This window comes from Mya arenaria, chromosome 7 (assembly GCF_026914265.1).
Source record: "Mya arenaria isolate MELC-2E11 chromosome 7, ASM2691426v1".
NCBI lineage: Eukaryota > Metazoa > Mollusca > Bivalvia > Myida > Myidae > Mya > Mya arenaria.
In genome coordinates, this window is record NC_069128.1 from 40,560,274 (window position 1) to 40,581,165 (window position 20,892).

The 20,892-nt window shown below is 33.2% G+C and overlaps 1 protein-coding gene and 1 long non-coding RNA gene across 2 annotated transcripts; both read right to left on the reverse strand.

Annotated features, from left to right (window-relative positions):
- Positions 1–991: 991 nt before the first annotated feature.
- Positions 992–8,409, reverse strand: LOC128241472 (uncharacterized). The gene is made up of 4 exons (XR_008262370.1): positions 8,356–8,409; positions 8,065–8,127; positions 5,164–5,226; positions 992–1,044 (listed from the first exon to the last, which is right to left on the reverse strand). It is a non-coding gene; the product is annotated as an uncharacterized LOC128241472 (long non-coding RNA).
- Positions 8,410–10,107: 1,698 nt separating this feature from the next.
- On the reverse strand, positions 10,108–13,241 carry LOC128241141 (uncharacterized). The gene is made up of 5 exons (XM_052958113.1): positions 12,307–13,241; positions 11,890–11,952; positions 10,956–11,018; positions 10,674–10,736; positions 10,108–10,158 (listed from the first exon to the last, which is right to left on the reverse strand). The coding sequence occupies exons 1-5, from the start codon at positions 13,198–13,200 to the stop codon at positions 10,108–10,110; spliced, it is 1,134 nt and encodes a 377-aa protein (XP_052814073.1). The 5' UTR covers positions 13,201–13,241.
- Between the last annotated feature and the right edge of the window lie 7,651 nt (positions 13,242–20,892).

The window sequence follows — 20,892 nt, forward strand, 5'->3', positions numbered from 1 at the left end:
CATGCTCATTATTTGTTCGTTGTATGCTTATATGGGAAATGTGTACTTCAAACCTAACTGATTTTTGTCTATTCCCACGCAAGAAGTTTTCTACAACATTATGTCAGAAATGTCAAAAAATAGTATTTTACTGATTTCAAAATATATTCATAACGCTTTTATAACTATAGAAACATTTCTTAAACATAATGATAACTCGTTATAGTGGTATCCACCTGTGCTTTATTATCATATATGCATCTTATTTTTATTCTTATATCGGATGAGTATGATTGCAACATTGATGTACAAGCATGTTGATTCGTTGCATTTTCAAACATTTGTTTAAAGGAGTTTGCAAGAATGTTATTGATATCTCATTGCTTTAAAATATGTCGTGTTCATCATTGTATTATTTCTATGTTGTTAAAGGTATATTAATAAATAACTGTATAATGGGCCGGATGCCATAGCTTACAATAAACTGTATGTTATGTTATATATTAATTCTAACAGTACAAACCTTTGCAAGTACCTATTAGCTTATAACACGTGATTAAAACTAAGAATTGTATACAAAATGATTACCGTCTGAATGCCATCCGGGAATGTAAAACTCAACTCGATAAAAGGATTAACGAATAGATCGTCGATGTACTTGACCTCAACTGTTCCAGTTGGTTGAGTCCCTTAAAAGCAAAATTACTTTCATAAATATTAGCTCCATAACAGATTTGATCACAATTCAATAATTAGTCCCGGGAGGTTAGATAAACCTCATCTTTTTGTGCTTTAAACATTGATTATATTAATCACATCAACAACAACACATACCAGTTGACATGCAACTTAATATTCGCAACTATTGACACCAATCTTTGCAATGAATGATACATAACAATGTAATTAATATCATTATAAAATACTTACTACGGATATTTTTTTGTAATGCATCGTCCATTAATTTATGTTTTGATACCTGTACAATACGTAGTTAATTAAAGATAACTTACACTTAATGTTGTCTTTCAGGTGTTGAATTTGTTCCTTGAATACTGCTTTTTCCTTAAAACAGACGAAATTTGGATGACTATAACTATTTATTTATGTTATATGCAACGCATTTTAATTATTTCATACACAATATAATAATATATAATGATATACTTTATCAATATGGCAACACTTATCCAAAGACCAGTGCGCTTTTTATCACGCATGTGTTGCCCTTTTGGTTCCAAATGCAAACCATCCTATAATAACACACACGCCAGTGCGCCTACTACCTACCTATGTTCCGGCAAGTTTCGAAGCCCAAAACCTCTATACAATTACATAAAAACCAGGGAACTAATTAGCATGACTATGTTTGCCTCCGAGCGTTCGAACCTCCAACCTTCCTACAATTACACAATAAAACCGGATTAATTAGACTTGCTCTTGCTCGGAGTTGGAGCCCCTAACATTCCTATAATTACAAAAAGATCAGTGCGTTTACAAGCACGGCTATGTCCTCTCTCCTACAATTACCTACACCAGTGCGCTACCTTTCACGCCTATTTAACCTCTCATGGGTTGAAACACCAAACCTTCTTTTAACAACCAAAACCGGCGCGCTATCTTACACGCCTATTTGACCTCTTGTGAGTTAAACGCCTAACATTAATTTAACAACCAAAACTGGTGTGCTACCTTTCACGCCTATTTAACCTCTCGTGGGTTAAAACACCAAACATTAATTTAACAACCAAAACTGGTGCGCTACCTTTCACGCCTATTTAACCTCTCCTGCCTTCGACAACCTAATATTACTACAAATATTCTTAAAATTACATACACCGGTGCGATACCTTTCACGCCTTTTTGAGCTCTCGTGCGCTCGAACACCAAACTTTCCTTTAACAACCTACACCGGTGTGCTACCGTTCACGCATATTTAATCTCATGTTGCTCCGACCACCAAACCTTACTACAAACATTCTTAAAATTATTTACAGCCTTGTGCTCACTTTTACGCCTATTTAACCACTCGGGAATTCTAACACCAAACCTTTACTACAATGACTTACACCGGTTCGCTCACTATCACGTCTATGTAACTTCTTGATGATTCCAAGACCTAACCTGCATACATTTACTTATACTGGTGCGCTAACTATCATGCATATTTTACCTCTCGGTGGATTACTTTTACTGGTGCGCTAACTATCACGCCTATTTATCCTCTCGGGGAATTACTAATACTGGTGCGCTAACTATCACGCCTATTTATCCCCCCTCTCTCTCTATGTGTATCATTTGATAAGTATGACAAAGTATTGTTAAACGTATTGTTGTCGGCTACTGAAAATACACAAAACAGACAAATCTCTGTTACTTCGAGCAAAAACCAAACAACAAGGAAGTATTACGCTTGTAGGCACCTTGAACAAATATTGTATATAACAGGTAGGGACCTGCTTACAAGCACGCCTATGCTTCTGCTTGGAGTTTGATCCGATCGGATTTGGAGCCCCAAACCTTCAAACAATTGCCTAAACACCCATTGACTTTCTCGCCTATCTCTTAATTTGGTTTAATTTCATTGAAATCTACATAAGACCTACAGCATTGATTGTATCATCCATCACATAAAACAACTAAATACCCTAACACAAGAACGATACTAAGTTTCAAAGTGCACTCATGTCTTCTCCAAATCGCACTTGCCCAAAATACGTCTGTATAATGACAAGTCAGGTTGGTTCACGTGTCCCATAAGCAGCAGTACCCGTACAGTTTGGACAAAACATACATCGCTTAAAGTATCTTGGAGAGCTGCATTAACATCTGATGTGTAGTGTTATTGCTAGAGAACCGGCTTGTAATATTGAGCAAGTTTTTCTGTTACGGTTATAGACTCGAGTTTTGTCCAAATGTCCGCCCTTTATATTTATCACAATTTTTCAATAAATGAATTAATTTAATATTATTAATATCAGTCAGTCCGTTAAACAGCCTACAACCATTGTGTATACAATTTTATTTTGACTTCATCATCTACAAGTTTAAATTATTTAGAAACCATAATTGATATTAAGTGAATAGTATTGAATTTAACGGTAATGCATAATTTTATCGTCTGCTGTGAATGTTTTGGAATTACTTCATTTTCTTATCAATATAAGAATACAGTTATAGTAACGATTTTAACAGATAATGAATTTCAAAATGGTCGTTATTAAGTCGTAGACTTTGCTGAAAGCCCTTATTTGGGCTAAATAAGACAATTAAAGTTGGAGGAGTCACTATGTTTTTACGGGCCAGATCGCCTTGTGATTATGGTTGTTATACAACAAGGATTTGGTGGGAATAATTAATGTGAACACCGGTTTCACTGTGTGCAAAAATTCATCAGTCAGCCATGTTTTGCAACATATAGTTATTTCAGTACTTGTTCATACATAAGGTTAAGTTTTTATTTGCATTCGTTCCCTATGTCTTTTTGTGGCACGTACTTTCCTGACATGTCCACATTTTGTAATGGAATGTTAATGATAGTTTCTACGATGCTTTTCTTAAGTATATTTGAATAACTTACAAATATCGGTATGGTTTACAGCTTATAATCGACATGGAAAAATACAGACAATGTGAGAGAGTTTGATTTGTTTTTCAAATATAATTATACGGTGAATTTATAATATATTGTCATGTTTGATAAGTTTTAGCAATTTAATTTTATCTGCCACTGCACGTGATTAAGATGTAAATGAAAATTATTAATGACTGTTACGATATAAAGACAGTTTAGCTCACCTTTATGAACTATACTATTAATTCCATGCTTAATAGTGTTGAAATGTATGTATATATTTTCAAAAAGTTTAACTCGTTGTATGAGATTTTTGACGATTTACGTGTATGAATTTAACATCGATAATAGATGAACACCATTGTGTTGTTTACTCGTGGTATGACTAACTGAAGAGATGAACGGAACCTCGGACAAGATAAGAATCCTACCCTGAACTTAAGATGATCCTACTATTAAACCCATAAGGTATGCCACATATAAAAGGACGGACACCATCATAAAACGTAAGTATGACTCGCTATTTTATCTAATATCATAATTATGAGGGCTTATCCGGGGATGCAGTGCCATATAAATGTGTTTAATCTTCACACGTATTTCGACTATATTGTTAACATATTGTTTATAGAGTTATACGACCGATTCTCTCATCAAACACATGCATCTTTACAAACGAAAGTAGAACATTTTCACCAATTTTCAGCTGAATTTCACTCAAGAAGCCTACATTTTAGATGAAATCAGTATTGTTGATTGCTTTTATTTTGTCGGGAATACAAATGGCCGCCTGTTGTCCGGAATAAGCATGTTTTTACTCTTTTTCTGTGTTAAGCTGGAGCCAAAAGCCAGGGAGCTTGACCCAAAGCGTATAGGCTGAGCCAATACGCTGTATATTAATGCACTAAACACGGCATATTTGGAATAGTTGAAGTTCTGTATTAACATTTACTAGTATTAAGATATTGTTGTTGTTTTTTAAATATCTAATTATTTATAAATATTTAATGCAATTCTTCTTCATGAGTAATATATTTAGCAAATTATTGAGAATATGCGATATGCGGAATGACGTTTCATTGCATTGCAAGAACACAGAAAACTATGAGATCAATCCGTAATAAACATGTTTACACACAGATACCTCCCCTTTTCCTCATTATGATGGTCTTCTTTCATGTACTGCTGCTAATGGATTATTGCAATTATTTAAATAAAACAAAGGCGTTCGTATAATATTTCGAATTGAATTGAATGAAAACAGTTGACTTTTGCCATGACTTTTGTCAGTGATTTACTACAAGTACTCTCCCTGTCTAAGATTTGATTCATTAAACATGATGGTGAAGCTTTCACCTTTTAAAATTCATCTACGTCATGTTTTTTCTCTTTCGGCTCATCACATAGCATGTTCCTTGTCTGAACACGTGTTAAATGATGTTACACATCCGAACTGAATCAGTTACGTTTTCTAGGATATTCTTTATAGTTTACACAAGAAACTTGAGTAGCTTGGATTTCAGTTTTTTTGACCGGTCAGCTTAGGTTTCTTCAATGTCATATAGTTATGCATCTATTTGACAAAATACACCCTTGCATTGATATCTTACCTTTTCATATTTAACTATACACTGTTTCGCCTTCAGTAACTCTTGTTCAAACCCCTTCCTTGTCTGAAAGCATAGCGGCAAAACATTAGCGAATTATATAAAAATGACTAATCCATTTTTTGTCTTGCAACATATAATTCATTCAAATGATTCAGTAATATTGTCTTCCCTTTAAATCTTCAAAACAATTGATTGTAACAGGCTACACCTTGTCTGAATTATATAGGTCGTATTTCACTCGTTTCAGCTTATCACACAGTTCCTTCTGTAATCGTGTAAGGATAATATGACGTGAGATATGAATAAAAATAACTATTGTATTGTATACATTTAAAGCTTAATATATGGGGCCAGGTTCACGACAAAACTAAGACGTGAACACAATTGATCGCCCGTTATTTAATATTCCAATTTTACAGTTTAAACAAGAGTCCAATCAGGTGGCCAAAAAACATTTCTTTAGTTTTAGTCAAAAAAAGTATCACAAGACCAACCAGGTTGAAGTTTTTAAAAGTTTTAACTATCTACTATGGTCCAATTAGCGTGTCTTATATTTGTAGATAAAGAAACATAAAATACAATATGCACAATGACAACGACAAATCCAGCGGGTAAGCAAAATTATGTATACATGTATACTCTCACAAAATATTATTTTCTTTCATCAAAAAGTATTTAATACATTGGTGGGTAATGCAGCAGCTCATAGAATGTTAATTATTTTTACTAAGTATATAATTTTCGTCACACAATCAGTTATAATCGGTATGTTGAATATAAATGTTAATATAGGAAAGCAATGTTTTGTATATTTTATTAATATTAGAAACGAGACCTTTGGTAAAGCAATTATTAGTTACAACGATTGTTCTATATCTTAAACAAACTGTCTACATGTTAGATTAATGGCGACATACGATTCCACACATATGTACATAAAATACATATTCCACAAATTATAATATGTGCAACAATTGATAATACGTTATCATACTTTCTATTGAACAATGATCTAATATCGCATTCGAACGACCAATGACACTCAAGTGTGTGCTTTTCTTTTTTATGCCTGAACTTGTGACTCTCCGACCGTTCTAAGGCGATTATCCCATATTGTATTGATTAAAAGTGTTTTATGCACTGTGGTTTGTACGTTATGTGTCACTCACTTAATACATGATAGGCCTTAGCTCTGTGCCTTTTAACATTCATTTTATTTATATTTTGTGTAGCTTTTGCTAAGTGTATGCATAATTGCATAAAAAGCCTTTTAACAGAGTCTTTTTTTGTATTATATTCGTCTTTCACTTAGTGTATTGCAGGCCTTAACGTTTAGCCTTTTAACAAGGGCCTTGTTTGTACGTTATGTTTCTCGCTAAGTGTATGGTAGGCCTAGATATTGTGCCTGTAAAGAGGACCCTTGTTTGTACGTTAAGTCTCTCGCTTAGTGTATGGTAGACCTAGATATTGTGCCTGTATAGAGGACCCTTGTTTGTACGTTAGATGTCTCTCGCTTAGTATATGGTAGACCTAGATATTGTGCCTGTATAGAGGACCCTTGTTTGTACGTTATATGTCTCTCGCCTAGTGTATGGTAGACCTAGATATTGTACCTGTAAAGAGGACCCTTGTTTGTACGTTATGTCTCTCGCTTAGTGTATGGTAGGCCTAGGTATTGTGCCTGTAAAGAGGACCCTTGTTTGTACGTTATGTCTCTCGCTTAGTGTATGGTAGACCTAAATATTGTGCCTGTAAAGAGGACCCTTGTTTGTACGTTATGTCTCTGGCTTAGTGTATGGAAAGCCTAGATATTGTGTTTTTTAACAGGGCTCTTGTTTGTGCGATTTGTGTATCTCGCTTGGTGTATGGACAGCCTAGATATTGTGCCTTTTAACAGGTCTTTTGTTTGTACGCTATGTATCTCTCGCTTAGTGTATGGAAAGCCTAGATAGTGTGCCTTTTAACAGGTCTCTAGTTTGTGCGCGTAGTGTCTCTCGCTTAGTGTATGGAAGGCCTAGATATTGTGCCTTTCAACAGGGCCCTTGTTTGTGCCCTAGGTGTATATTGCTTAGTGTTAGGAAGACCTAGGTATTGTGCCTTTGAACAGGGCCCTTGTTTGTGCGCGTAGTGTCCCTCGCTTTGTGTATGGAAAGCTGTTAGATTCGATGGTTCAACAAAGATTCAACATTCTCAACAAATTGTAATCTAGTAAACATGTAAACTATAAAAGCATTAATTATGAGTAAGGTAATGAAAATTCTTCCTAAATAGATAAACATATCGCAAGCATAATATAAATGAGATTTAGTAATTAGCCAATAATTTAAAAACAATAAATGCGAAATGACGTTCATACATTCATTAAAACCAGTTCCTTATTAACATGTTTGTCTCACCTCTCCGGATTATTTAATATTTTGTCACTAGTTCCATCTAATGGCATTGCAAGTTATTCAATTGAAACGATAATTGATATAATGCTTAGTGAATTGAAACCATTTATAACAAATATACTGAAGTCTTATTTGCTAGGGGTATTGGGCTTTCTAAATGTTCTATTGATGTAGTTGTAAGATACGATTTATTAAACATGATTGTTAAAAAATAACCTTTTCACAACTATCTTGGTTATGTTTTACATGTTCCAGCTCATCACACGGTTCATTTCTCGTCTGGATACGTGTTCGAATGTTCTTACATATGTACTAGTTACAAGTTAAGTTTACTCAACTATTCTATACGATTTAATATACATTGGAATATGTTTGATTGAGAGTTTATTATATTGCCCGTTCTACTCAGGTTCTTGAGCGCCATAATGCCTTATCAATAACTTCTTTTTGTCAAAATTTAATATCTTATTTATAGGTGTATAGGTTTCTGTAAAAAGGTTTATATTACCTTTTCAGATTCCTCTATGCCCTGTTTCGCTTTCAGTAATTCTTGTTCGAGTATCTTCCTTTTCTGAAATCATAAAGACGAAATATTTAGTATGTGGGTTGGGTTATATTGTCAGTACACATATACTATTGCTTTTTTGCGAATTCATGTAATTGAACTAAACATAATGTATCCAAAAAATTCGTTTCATTGCAAGGACTAATGAACACGGTTGACTATACGTGGTATCCCTGAATATACAATATATATGTACGCTCAGATTTGTAATTATATTTATATAACTGGTCTCACCTTTTTTGAATTATCTTTGTCTTGTTTCACTTGTTTCAGCTCATCACAACAGGCATTCCTTGTCTGTAAAGATTGAAATAATAAGCTAAAGTAATTATTGATTCACATTTTTCATTTATTAACTTTTCAATATAGTGCCACATACTTAATTACAAGTATGGCAATGAATAAGAAAACAAACATAGCAAGTGCTACTGTTTACATATTTTATTCAGAGCAATATTGTATTTTCTATTGTAATAACAAATAGAAAACAGTTTCAACAACGTTGTATTGATTTGCATTAAATTGTCATAAAGTGTTGCTTTACGGTCGTGGATTCGTTCATGCCATGTTGCAACTTGTGTTTGAATACCTTTCTTGTTTAAGCCATGAGAGGTAAAATTGGAAGCATAAGGTAATGGCGGTTTTTAACAAAACATTTTATTGATTTGCAGGCAGATTAGTTGTAGATTTTAAGGCATAAAAAAACGCAGACGGCCTAAAATCATTCATACACTCGTACATGTATACACACATTTGCCTTTGCCATGACTACTGTTAAACTTTCCCTGTGTGTATCTACGATACGATTCATAGTATATGTTTGTAAAAGTATCATTTAAAGGTTATCTTGGTCATGATTTACATGTTTTAGCTGATCACATATTTCATTTTTGTCCTGAATATGTGTTCGAATGCAAGTCAAAAGTTTCGTTTACTAAAAAAACCTAAAGGATCTTATAATATGAATATATGAATATGTTCGATTGAGGTAATATTGCCCGTTCTTGTAAGGTTCCTGAGCATCATAAAGCGTCATCAATAACTTATATTTGTCAAATATCATATTTATCGCCATTGTATAAAAGTGTTTATTGTATTTTTCAATTCCTCTATGTCCTGTTTCGCTTTCTGTACTTCTTGTTCGAGCATCTTCCTTTTCTAAAGGCGAAACATAGAATAACAGCGATGATTTAATTAAGAACTTATATATTTGACTAAACACAATGCATCCAATCAATTCGTTTCATTGCAAGTACTAAATTAATGTACACAGTTGGCCATGCATGCTATTCCTGTATATATGTACGCTAATATTTATTATTATATCTATATAACTGGTCTCACCTTTTCTGAATTGTCTTTGTCTTTTTTCACTTGTTTCAGCTCACCACAAAGTGCATTCCATGTCTGTAAACATGGGGATAATTTGCTTAATTAATTATAAGTATCAATAACAATAACTATCAGTATGGGCCATAAGGGCCAAAAACAAATTAGATGATGGGTAATTTTAAACGTTCATCTCCGGTAATATTTACCTCGTCTCTGTGAATCTCTGAAATAATTGGAAAGACATATTGAAACAAATCCGGACAATGATAAGTATATATGCCCATATTCAGTATAACATGTTTTATAGACAAATAACCTCTGAGAGCAAACTATTTGTCTTACTAAAACTAAATAAGAAGCGTAACTACACTTGCAACAATATAGTGAAAGTTATAGGCTACGGTTAGTTTTTATTAACTTCTTTTCATTAATTCTTTTCATTAATTATTTTCATCTTTCCACAATAGTGTGCCACAAACCTTATTACAAGTGGGGCAATACATAAACATAGCAAGTACTATTGTTTACATATTTACGTACTTTGGAGCAAGATTGTATATAATATTATTATGACGACTAGTCTATTATTTCACAAGTGATACAGATTTGCATGTAGTGAATTATTTTGTCATAAAACATTGCTTTTCTTTTTCATTACTCTTCAAACCCTGTTTGTTGCAACTCGTGTCCGAATGACTTTCCTGCCTGAGACATAACAGGCAAAATAGGAAGCATATGGTAATAGCACTCTCTAACAAAAAATCAGTTAATTTTTTTTGAATGCAAAATAGTTGTAGATTAAAAGACATACACTAACGCAGATCGACTAACTACGAAATAACTTAACTTAATAAATCACTCGCATATACACACATTTGCTTTTGCCAGGACTATTGAAATTACTATCCCTGTGTATATGTACGATACGAATCATAAAATATGTTTGTAAAAGTCTCATTTTTTCCAAATTCTCTTTATCATGAAGTACATGGTTCAGTTCATCATATAGTTCTTTTCTTTTCTGAATATGTGTGTTCAAAGAGTAATTATGTTAACCCAAATATTTTACCGTATTTGATAGACATTGGAATGTGTTTGATTCAGTTGATCTTGTCCGTTCTACTCAGGTTATTGAGAGTCATAAAGCGGCGCCAATAACTTCTATGTGTCAAATATGTTATTTATCGGCTTACAGGGCTGTGTCAAAATAATTATCTTACCTTTTCAGATTCATCTATGTCCTGTTTTGCTTTCTCTAATTCTTGTTCGAATATCTTCCTTTTCTGAAAGCAAAAAGGCGAAATATGTAGTAAGTGGTTTGGGTTATTTTTTCAGTACACATAGAAAAACGGCAATGCTTTCATTGAAAATTTATATAATTTGACTAAACATATTTATCCAATAAATTCGTTTCATTGCAAGGACTACTTTACACGGTTGACTATACGTGCTATCTCTGTATATGTCTATGATAGGAATCATCTTTATATAACTGATCTCACCTTTTCTGAATGATCTCTGTCTTGTTTCACTTGTTTAAGCTCATCACACAGTGCCTGTCTTGCCTGGAAACATTTGAATAATTCAATAAATTAATTATAAGTATAAACAACGTTTACTTTATCAAATAATAAACAAATAGCGCTGAAGACCAAACACCAGTTTCAGCAACTTTCCCCGTCAATTATTCTAAAATCCGATTGGATAGAAACAGTTCACAGTTTAAATACATCTTTATCTAATACTGTCTTACAAGTGTTAACTAAAATTGCGGCCATGGCAAAAATTTATTAAATGTTCTTGGCTTTCATTAGTTTCATGTTTTAAATAAAAAAAAATGATTGACTTTTCTCAACAGTGCCCCACATAACCAACTACAAATTGTGCAACGGATAAGAATTTCAAGCGGCGTGTACTACTGTATACAAAAAATCTTTTGCAACAAGATCATATATTATATTGTAATGGCCACTGGCAAATTATTTCACCAAGGATTAAAGGTTTTTATTTATTTATTTAACGTTGTTATACACCAATGCTTTTACTGTCTAGGAGTCTTCAAAGCTCTGTTTCAACTCGTTTTTGAATTCCTTACTTTTCTGAGACACAAAAGGCAAAATTGCAAGCACATGGCAATGACGCGTTTTATTACAATAATATTTGTAGATTTTAACAAACACTTACACAGACAAACAAACATAAATGGCTAAAAGAAACACCTCTAAATATTCCATTTTTTTATTTTACATACATTGTATTTGACCTTTAATATTTATATAAAACTTCATTATATTTAAGAAAACATGTAGTTTGGGCGCGTATGCATTGATATACTGTTTCCTATCACAAATTAGGAATACACTACTAATGCATTGTATGTACTGTGTGTTTAACAAAATATGTTTTATTACAATGCCGTGTATAACTTTTACAAACCCTTTCCGATTGATCTAAGTCTTGCATGGTTTGATTCAACAGTGCAGTGAGCTCCCGCCGGGTCTGAAATTAAACATCCGAACATAGAACAGTATTTGGGCCTCTAAATATGATAAACGGTTTAACAGTTATTTTTTAAAGGAAACACATTTGGAACATATATGATATTATTATACACAATGCTATGCATTTGCATATAATTCGACATTCCAGACTCAATATCATAGTTGAACTGTATGAAAAAATAAAGCACTAAGTGCAGACTGATTCATAATTAAAGATTTAGAAAATACTGAATTGATATTACAATCAACACTCATGTTGATGGCCAACTTGCAGTTTTAATTAAAAGCAACATGCGGTGGTAAGAAATATTACAGTTTATAACACTTAAGCAACCGACATCATATGCGATACCTTGTTTATTTTTGTAGGTGATATGAAAACATCGTCGGAATTTCCATCGTCACTTCCAGTAACTTCTTCTTGATGTTCACAAACTTCCTCCAAATCCTCAAACAGGCATTTAAGTATAACTTTATTTTCTTTAAAGTCAAACCCTTTAAAAGTATGTTTGTGTTTGATTTCTTTGAGGTGGAAGCTGGCATCCGAAACCTCTTTCTCAAAATGTCTGTGCATTAGGTACAAGTGCCCAGCCATATTATTGTCAACACAATTATTAATTTTATTTTCTTCATCCTCACACCACTTGGTTTTGTCGTTACACGTCTGAGTAATACTGGAATGGGTGCTCACGTTTATGTCATGTGTCTTTGTTATTCCATGTATAATGTCACTTGTCAGTTCATCTGCACGTTGTTTAATTCTATTTCCTAACTCCATACATTCTTGCACACATTTCTCAGCATTATTCTTGGAGCTATTCTTACTGTGTTCTGCTTCATCTTTCGTAAGCAAAATTTCATCTTTTACCTCCATCAAAGCTGACTTCATTTTGTTGACTTTCTCGAAATCAAGAGAATCTGCTTCATGCAGCAAGTCAACGATTTCTTGTCCGCAAGGAAGATGTCCCGAATGAAGGCATCTCCCACAAATCATGGTTTCATGAATTTTACAAAGAAATATAGCTCTCTCTGTCGGATGTTGCTTACATTTCTCTTCTGTGATGTCCTGTTTAATGAACTTTTGATTTTCATTATTTTCCTCATTTAAACTGATCATGTGAGTTTGAAATACCTTTACTGTCTTGTGAACATCTATACAAGTTTCTCCAACGTTTCCGCAGGTTTTGCAATATCCAACTGCATTTTCATTACAGCACATTTCACACTGAATCTGCTTTGATGCCATATTAAATATTAAGCTTAGAAAACAAAATGTATGAAACTAAACGTTCGTTAACCAGCTTTACACAGAGTACAATCATGTCAATATACCACTACATTGTTATCACTTTATCGTCATTTGCATACATTTACTACTGATAATATCACTGTTTAAATAATGGCCAAATTTAAGATGAAACATTCTACATGTTGATATAAAGCTTACACTTAAATAGAAAATGCTCCACCTCTAAATCAACTGCATATTAAAGGAACAGTTTATAGATTCCGGAAATTTTATATAAGAATGTGTAATGAACAATGATTTCCTGTTTAAAAGTTCCTTGTATCATTTCACCAAGGTTTATTGTATGATATATATCATGTTCCTTTGATTATTGGAGCATATTCACACTATGTCCGAATTCTAGTTGCATAAATAAACACAAACTTTATTCATATATTGTAGAGCACTGGAAACGGGTGTGCGTATTCTGCCAAGATAGAACAAAATGAGCAGTTGTAATACAAAGCACAAATGATGTATTATTTAGTGCGCATTGATTTTCTTTGGACGCCATTATTAAACAATGAAATGACGTGTGTCGAAATTTTGACTGTGAACTTCAATGAATTAATACTTCAAGATGTGTTTTGAGGCTAACACACTGCATACACATACATGTTTCGAAACGGATTGAAGAATACTAGAAATGGAATCGATTTAGTTAATATAAGAAACGTTGTTCCAAAATAATTATGTCAATCCTAAACCATTTGTTTGCGATTGTTGGCCATTTCTTTAAAGTATTTTGTTTTTATTTAAAAAGTGACCTTCTTTCATTTTTGACACAGTTAATCTTTCGATTGGCAATACTGGTGAAACTAACAGATTAACGGCACTTTATATCTCATCGCCGTTTCCGTCTCGTGTGTGTCAAAAGTCAACCAACAACAACATTGTTTATCACTGTGAAGACATACATGCGTCCCTTTTTAAATATATCATATTCCTTTGGTAATCCTTACGTATTTATGCTTTTCATCAACAAGGACAAATAATGGGATGTAGTACGGGCTTAAAGTGCATCAATGATTTTTTTTCTTTTTCTTGCCGAAGTGAAAGCTATCATTTTTTGCACCACTGAACCATAGAATGGGAACCAGAAAAGCTTGTCATTCAAAGCTCATAAAAGGCGCGTGATAAAAGCTTACATTTTATTGAATTTCTTCAACATAGTTTAAACAACCAGCGTACCAGATGGGACCTGTATATAAGAAGCCTTTGATTTCGCATCTTCTGAAAGGCTGTTTTTGAAAAGTGAAACATTTGGTTGGTTAACATATTTCAGTCACGCTAAACTACCTTCATTTCTAGCTCGGCGCTATCTGAATATCGCATTTTCTGAACAAACAGAGCTACCTTCACTATTTGTAAAACAGTTCCCTTCAATTAACTTATTAATGTCGATACCGTTTCTTTCCATTTTATTCATTATCTGACTTGAAATAATTTGATAGTAAATTAAATATTGTTTTAATGTTTGCACTTAATATTCTTCGGTGAAAATAAACTGTAAGATTACCATAAATCGGATGTATGTTTTACTCGTTTCTCGAAGCAAATTAAAACATGAACTATTGAAACATTTAATGTTTTGGCCATCTCAACTACTTTTGCACCACTCTTAAGAAAGCAATAATTTATATTCTGCTCTTTTTTCAATCACAATATTTGTATTTCACTATTTCTTACACCTGTGAACATAAACTTCAGTTGGTAAAACTATGTTTGTGTCTTAAAGGAAAGAGACAAATAGCATCATCATAAGTGCCCCGTATCATCAATGATGAAACGTCTTAAAGAGTGGGCTGTATCATGAATGAAAGGGCTTCTTTTGGAGTGGACTGTTTCATGACTGATAGAGCCTCTTATGGAATGGATTGTATTATAATTTTATAGAGCCTCTTTGGAATGGACTGTATTATGAACGATAGAGCCTCATTTGGAATGAACTGTTTCATGATTGATAGAGCCTCTAATGAAATGGACTGTGTCATGAATTATAGAGTCTCTTTTTAAATGGACTGTTTTATGAAAATAAGAGCCTCTTTTGGAGTGGACTGTTTCATTAGATAAAGAGCCTTTTTTGGAGTGGACTGCTTCATGACTTAAATAGCTTCTTTTTGAGTGAACTGTTGCATGAAATATAGAGCTTCATTTTGAGTGGACTGTTTCACAAGTGGTAAAGCCACTTACGGAATGGGTTGTATCATGAATTATAGAACCAGTTTTGAGTGACCTGTTTGATGAAATATAGAGCCTCTTTTTGAGAAGACTGTTTCATGAAAGATGTGGTCTCTTTTGAGTGGACTGTTTCATGAATTATAGAGCATTTTTGGAGTGGACTGAAATCATAGATTATAGAGCCTATGTTGGATTGTCTTATATATGGAATCCTACAATAAACAAATATTGGCTAGACTTGACTTGACTGTTTCATGAATGATAAAGCCTATTTTGGACTGGTATTTTTAATAATTGCCTGTTATGAGCGCACTGCTACATTAATAATATAACCAATTTTGGATTGGTGTTCTCTCATGAATTAAAGAGCCTTTTTGGTGTGGACTACTTGATGAACGTAAAACTTCTCATGCTGATTGATAAGATCACCATTACTAATTTAAGGCCTATTTAGCAAATAAAATAGGTTAACAGATAAATCAGACACATTTGCAGATATCAATAGGTATCTTAAAACGGTATTCTGGCGAAATGTATCTTAGTAGTTGTCTGACATTATTTACACAGATAACGTTGATATATATCCATAAGTGTTTGATTGTGTACATGTTATCATCGGCAAATTGATAAAGGCGCGCTGATTCAACTGTTGGGTAAAATGGGAATGTTTATAATTATCGAGTTTCAAAGGTAAAAGACAAACAGTGTCTTTTGCAATGATAGAGATACATGTGTACACATACACGGTGCTGGGGTTCAATACAATTTCAGATTATAATTGTAAAACTTTTTATACGTTATTGCTCTCGAACGCGTACATTTGAAAGGATTAAACTCCATCTTCAAATTTCCTTAATCAACGTCGTTTAAATTTGTTTGATTGTGGCCAACATGTAATTTGTTCACTGCATCCTGCCAACCGGTGATTTCAAGCTGGTAAAGCAAGTTTCTACATGAGGCAAATTGGCTGTTATGATTTACTTAAATTTAGGTTTAAATGTATTCAGATCCACTCGGTACGGTCGGTTACATTGCTTATTTTCATAAGTTGATACTCTTGTGTCATGCTTAATTCAGCATTGGCTTCATTTAGTTTATCCGACCTGTTTGCACAAGTATGCTCCTGTACAGTGAAGACATAAGGTTCATTTTCAAAGGCAATTCCAAGTCTCCTTACACTTCACTCGTAAGACCATAATGTACATTGAGTATTAGTTTTAATTGTGTTTCAAATATTTGCTGTAGATGCCACATTAGACTCTCCACGCTTTTCATACTAACTTCCTTACCTTTGTCTTTAACCTTATCGTACGGAAACAAGACAAACCAAAATCGTAAAAAATCGTTTGCCCTTACACATAATTTTATGTTCCGTTATTCGATACTATCAAAATGATCAGTTTTATTGACAATATTTATTGTTGTTCAGTACTTGTTACAGTCCCTCCCATCATTATGAATAAGCGTAGGAATAATTTTGCCTTTTGAGTATTTGATAAGGTGGCGGTGTCCAATGGTAAGGTAATACTGGCAATATTTGTCTTAGCTACTGATTCATATTCGATGTTTTACGGAACAAAATAGTCACATTACAAGAAGATGATTGAAGACAGGTACACGTTTGGTCTCTTCCCCCCCCCATTGGCAACAGGACTAATAATATTTTTGAAAAGTTAATCTAGAAAATGAAATCAAGGTTAATATGAATTTTGAATATTGTATTGAATGTATTGTACATACAGATGAGATTAATTATAAAATCAGATTTTTGAAAATAAAATATTTTTATCATTGCAGAACTTAGAAAAAATGATCGATTCAGGGTGCCCTGAGGTAAATAATAACGCTTGACGCGCTTTTTAATCCTGAATGAAGCACTAACAACGTTATGATTATTGGTACAATTATGATATTGTTTTACTTCATTAGTCATGGCACAGTTACACCGATTTTGCGATATTCCTTTTCGATAGCAGTAATAAACGTATTTGGCCATATTAAGGCCTCAATGTATTTAATATAAACATCTGCAACTTACCTTAACTCACGAATCACAAAACATACTTTGCAATTCTTAAAGCCAGTCATTATTATGAATGTATTAAATCATTGATGGTAGTGGTGCAAAAAGTCAAGCGGCTCTGCCACTGTTATTCAAGCATAAGTATGTTTAACCTTGTGCATGTTGTTTAGTTAAATGGACTTCTGTAATCCATCAAGTATACGCTAATTTGCAAATCCCTGTTTCGGTGTTCTCATCCCAATATTCTCGAAAATAAAAGCAATTACCCAATAACATTTTGACACTATTGCTTAATTATACTTATTTACTAAGTAACAATTACATTGTGTCATATGTTATACTGCTATAGAAATTAAATGTCGAACAGGAACAAGTTTTAGTTGAAAAAATAACTTGAGTCTTTATCTCTCTTTTGTATATTTATGGACCTCATAATAGAGGTAACGCACACAAACTGGTTAGAATCTTAAGAACAAACTCTCTGTTATTGAGTGCTTAAATGAACATATGGCACTGTTTAACGAGATAACTTTGAATTCGAAAAGGCACTACTTTATGCGATTACCTTTAATTCACAAATGGCAGTTTTACGAGGTAGCCTTTGTGACTCTGTTTTACGATATTAACTTTAATTCGCATGTGCCACTGTAATACTTGCATGAAGGACTGTTTTACGTGACTAGCTTTAATTCACACTTTGCATTGTTTTGCAAGAGACACAGTAAGTTCACTTTTGGAACTGTTTAACGAGATTAAATTAAATTCGAAAGAGGCACTGCTTTATAAGATAAGCTTTAATTCGATAGTGGCACTGGTTTACAATATATCATTTTGTCGCTGTTTTAAGAGATTACCTTTTATTTGCACGTGACACTATTATCAGAAATTAACTTTAATTCGCATGTGTCACTGATTAACGTGAGTACATTTAATTCACAGGTCTAACGAGAAAACCTTTTATTTAAGTGGCATTATTTTACGAGATTACCTAAGCATTTGGCTCTGTTTTACGAGCATTCATTTAATTCACATGTGAAACTATTTTGTGAGATTACCTTCAATAAGCATGCGACTTTGATTAACGACGTTAGTTAAATTGGCTTGTGGCACTATTTCACAAGATAACCTTTAATTTGCAAGTGACACTATTTTACGTGATTACCTTTCATTCGCATGTGGGTTGTACGAGATTACCATTTTATTCGCACGTGACGCTATTTAACGAGAATATCTTTATTTCGCATGTTACTCTGTTTTACGAGATTTCGTTTAATTTGTATGCGGCCACACTGTTTTCCGATATTTCCTTTGCAGGTGACGGTGTTGAACGAGATAACCTTTAATTCGCCTGGATTATGTTTAACGAGATTACATTTAATATGTATGTGGCACAGTTTCACGATATTACCTTTAACTCACTAGTATTATTGTTTTACGGATTAGCTTTTATTTGCATGTTGCACTGTTTTACGAGATAACCCATTATTCGCATGTAACACTGTTTTATGAGATTACCTTTAATTCGCATGTGACACAGTTGAAAGACATTACACTGTTTCAAGTAAAATTATTAAAACATGTGGATATCAAAGGGGAACGTAACTGATTGTGAATATCTCAATTACTCATTAAAGGCTGATTATGCAAATAAAATAAGAAAGTTAACCGATAAAATTAAATAAATAGCATAGATAACAATAGATATCTTGATGTATGCACTTGGATCACTCGTAGCTGAGTAGGTGGCTATCATTGTTCGCATACCTCATCTTGATATGTCTCCACAAGTGTTTGATATGGGACCGTTTATCTTAGGTAAGTTGATAGAGACGCGCTGATTCAAGTGCTTGACAAAGGTATCAAACTTTATTATCAAAGTAATCACATACTTATAATGTGGACTGTCAACTATTGAAGGGAAGCAGTATTTTGAGCAATCACAGGGATAAATCAGTACACATGAACGATGTTATAATTAAGAGTAAATCAGAATTGAGTATTATGATTATACAACTAACTGCATGTTACTGTTGTTGCACATACTCACTTTATCAATAAGTTTTTTGATTTTTTCAAAAGTTATGCCATTCATTGTCAATGACGTTTGTTAGATTATTTGAAATCCATTTTTCCCCTTTTGGAAAAAAAAACTATCGCCTTATTTATTGGGTTTACATAAGTAAGAACATACACTTTGGTGCATTATACATTACTATATCATAATTTTTCAAGAAAATTTAAATGACTGAATGACTGGGAAAATCCAAGAACAGAAGTAATTGTTTCGTTGCTAAAATAGTGGAAAAGTATTTAACCTAATCGCTATTTTTATTATTGTTAATGTTGTTGAGATTTTATATCAAATGACATGAAATGAAATTAGGCCATATCTGTTCTTTCGTTCCCACCGATTTAATTAAAAATACAGCTGGCAATTGATGTTTCTTGATCATTCCATTTAAATCTAATTCGCATTATTGAAGATTCATGTTTTAAATACAATGTAGTGATACAATCTTGCTACAGTAGGGCCGAGCTACGTATCAATATTACACTTTAAAGTGAATGAATATAATGGTAAAAGTACTAATCTTTAGTAGAAGCTTTTAAATAATTTCAATAACAAATTATTTGTTTTTAAATAATCATGTCCGTTAGATCAGATTCTACATAACTGTCAACATACCTTAGGCCGATCTTTAAGTGCACATAGGCAGATATTCATTGAATACTGGATCCGTTTTCGTGCATAAAATGACCTGGTAATATTAAATAGATATGTTGCAGTTTAGAATCGTAATACCAAGTGTTCATGCTATCGTTACAACTATGGACGGTAAATGTTTAAGTTAATAATAAATGTTATGTTCTGCTATATTCTGTTTTGCTATTGGACAGTTATAATAAATACCCGCAGCTGTTTGTATACGACGACTTGGATAAGTTGTCCAAGGGACATGTTTCGGGAATTTTGCACATTTACATTATTTGATAGGTTAATAGTAATTATTGAATAAGTATTCCTCCATCAAATTTACCATGTTTACCAATTGACAATCAAACACTCGAGTCCGTTTAAATTAGTGTTTTTGGGTTATCTGTTTCTTTTCGTGAAGTGTTTTACTTATCGAAGTGTTTTCGAAATAAATACAACTCATGTCGAACAAATAAGTATGTGTACCCATGATTTTGATATACCTGTTTATCGCTAAATCATTGACCTCAATATAATGTTATATATACTTATATCACGCCTCCAACATAAATGATGCAACGCCGTTGGTACATGACTGGTCACGCGGTTATCCCATATTTTTACATATTGGGTCCCCAAGTTTATATCGTAACAAAATGGCGTTTAATTTCCGATTCCGATGAATAAATGAAACATTTAAACATGTAAACAGGTTGTCGACATTATGCATACGTAACGGGGTTAGTGGGTG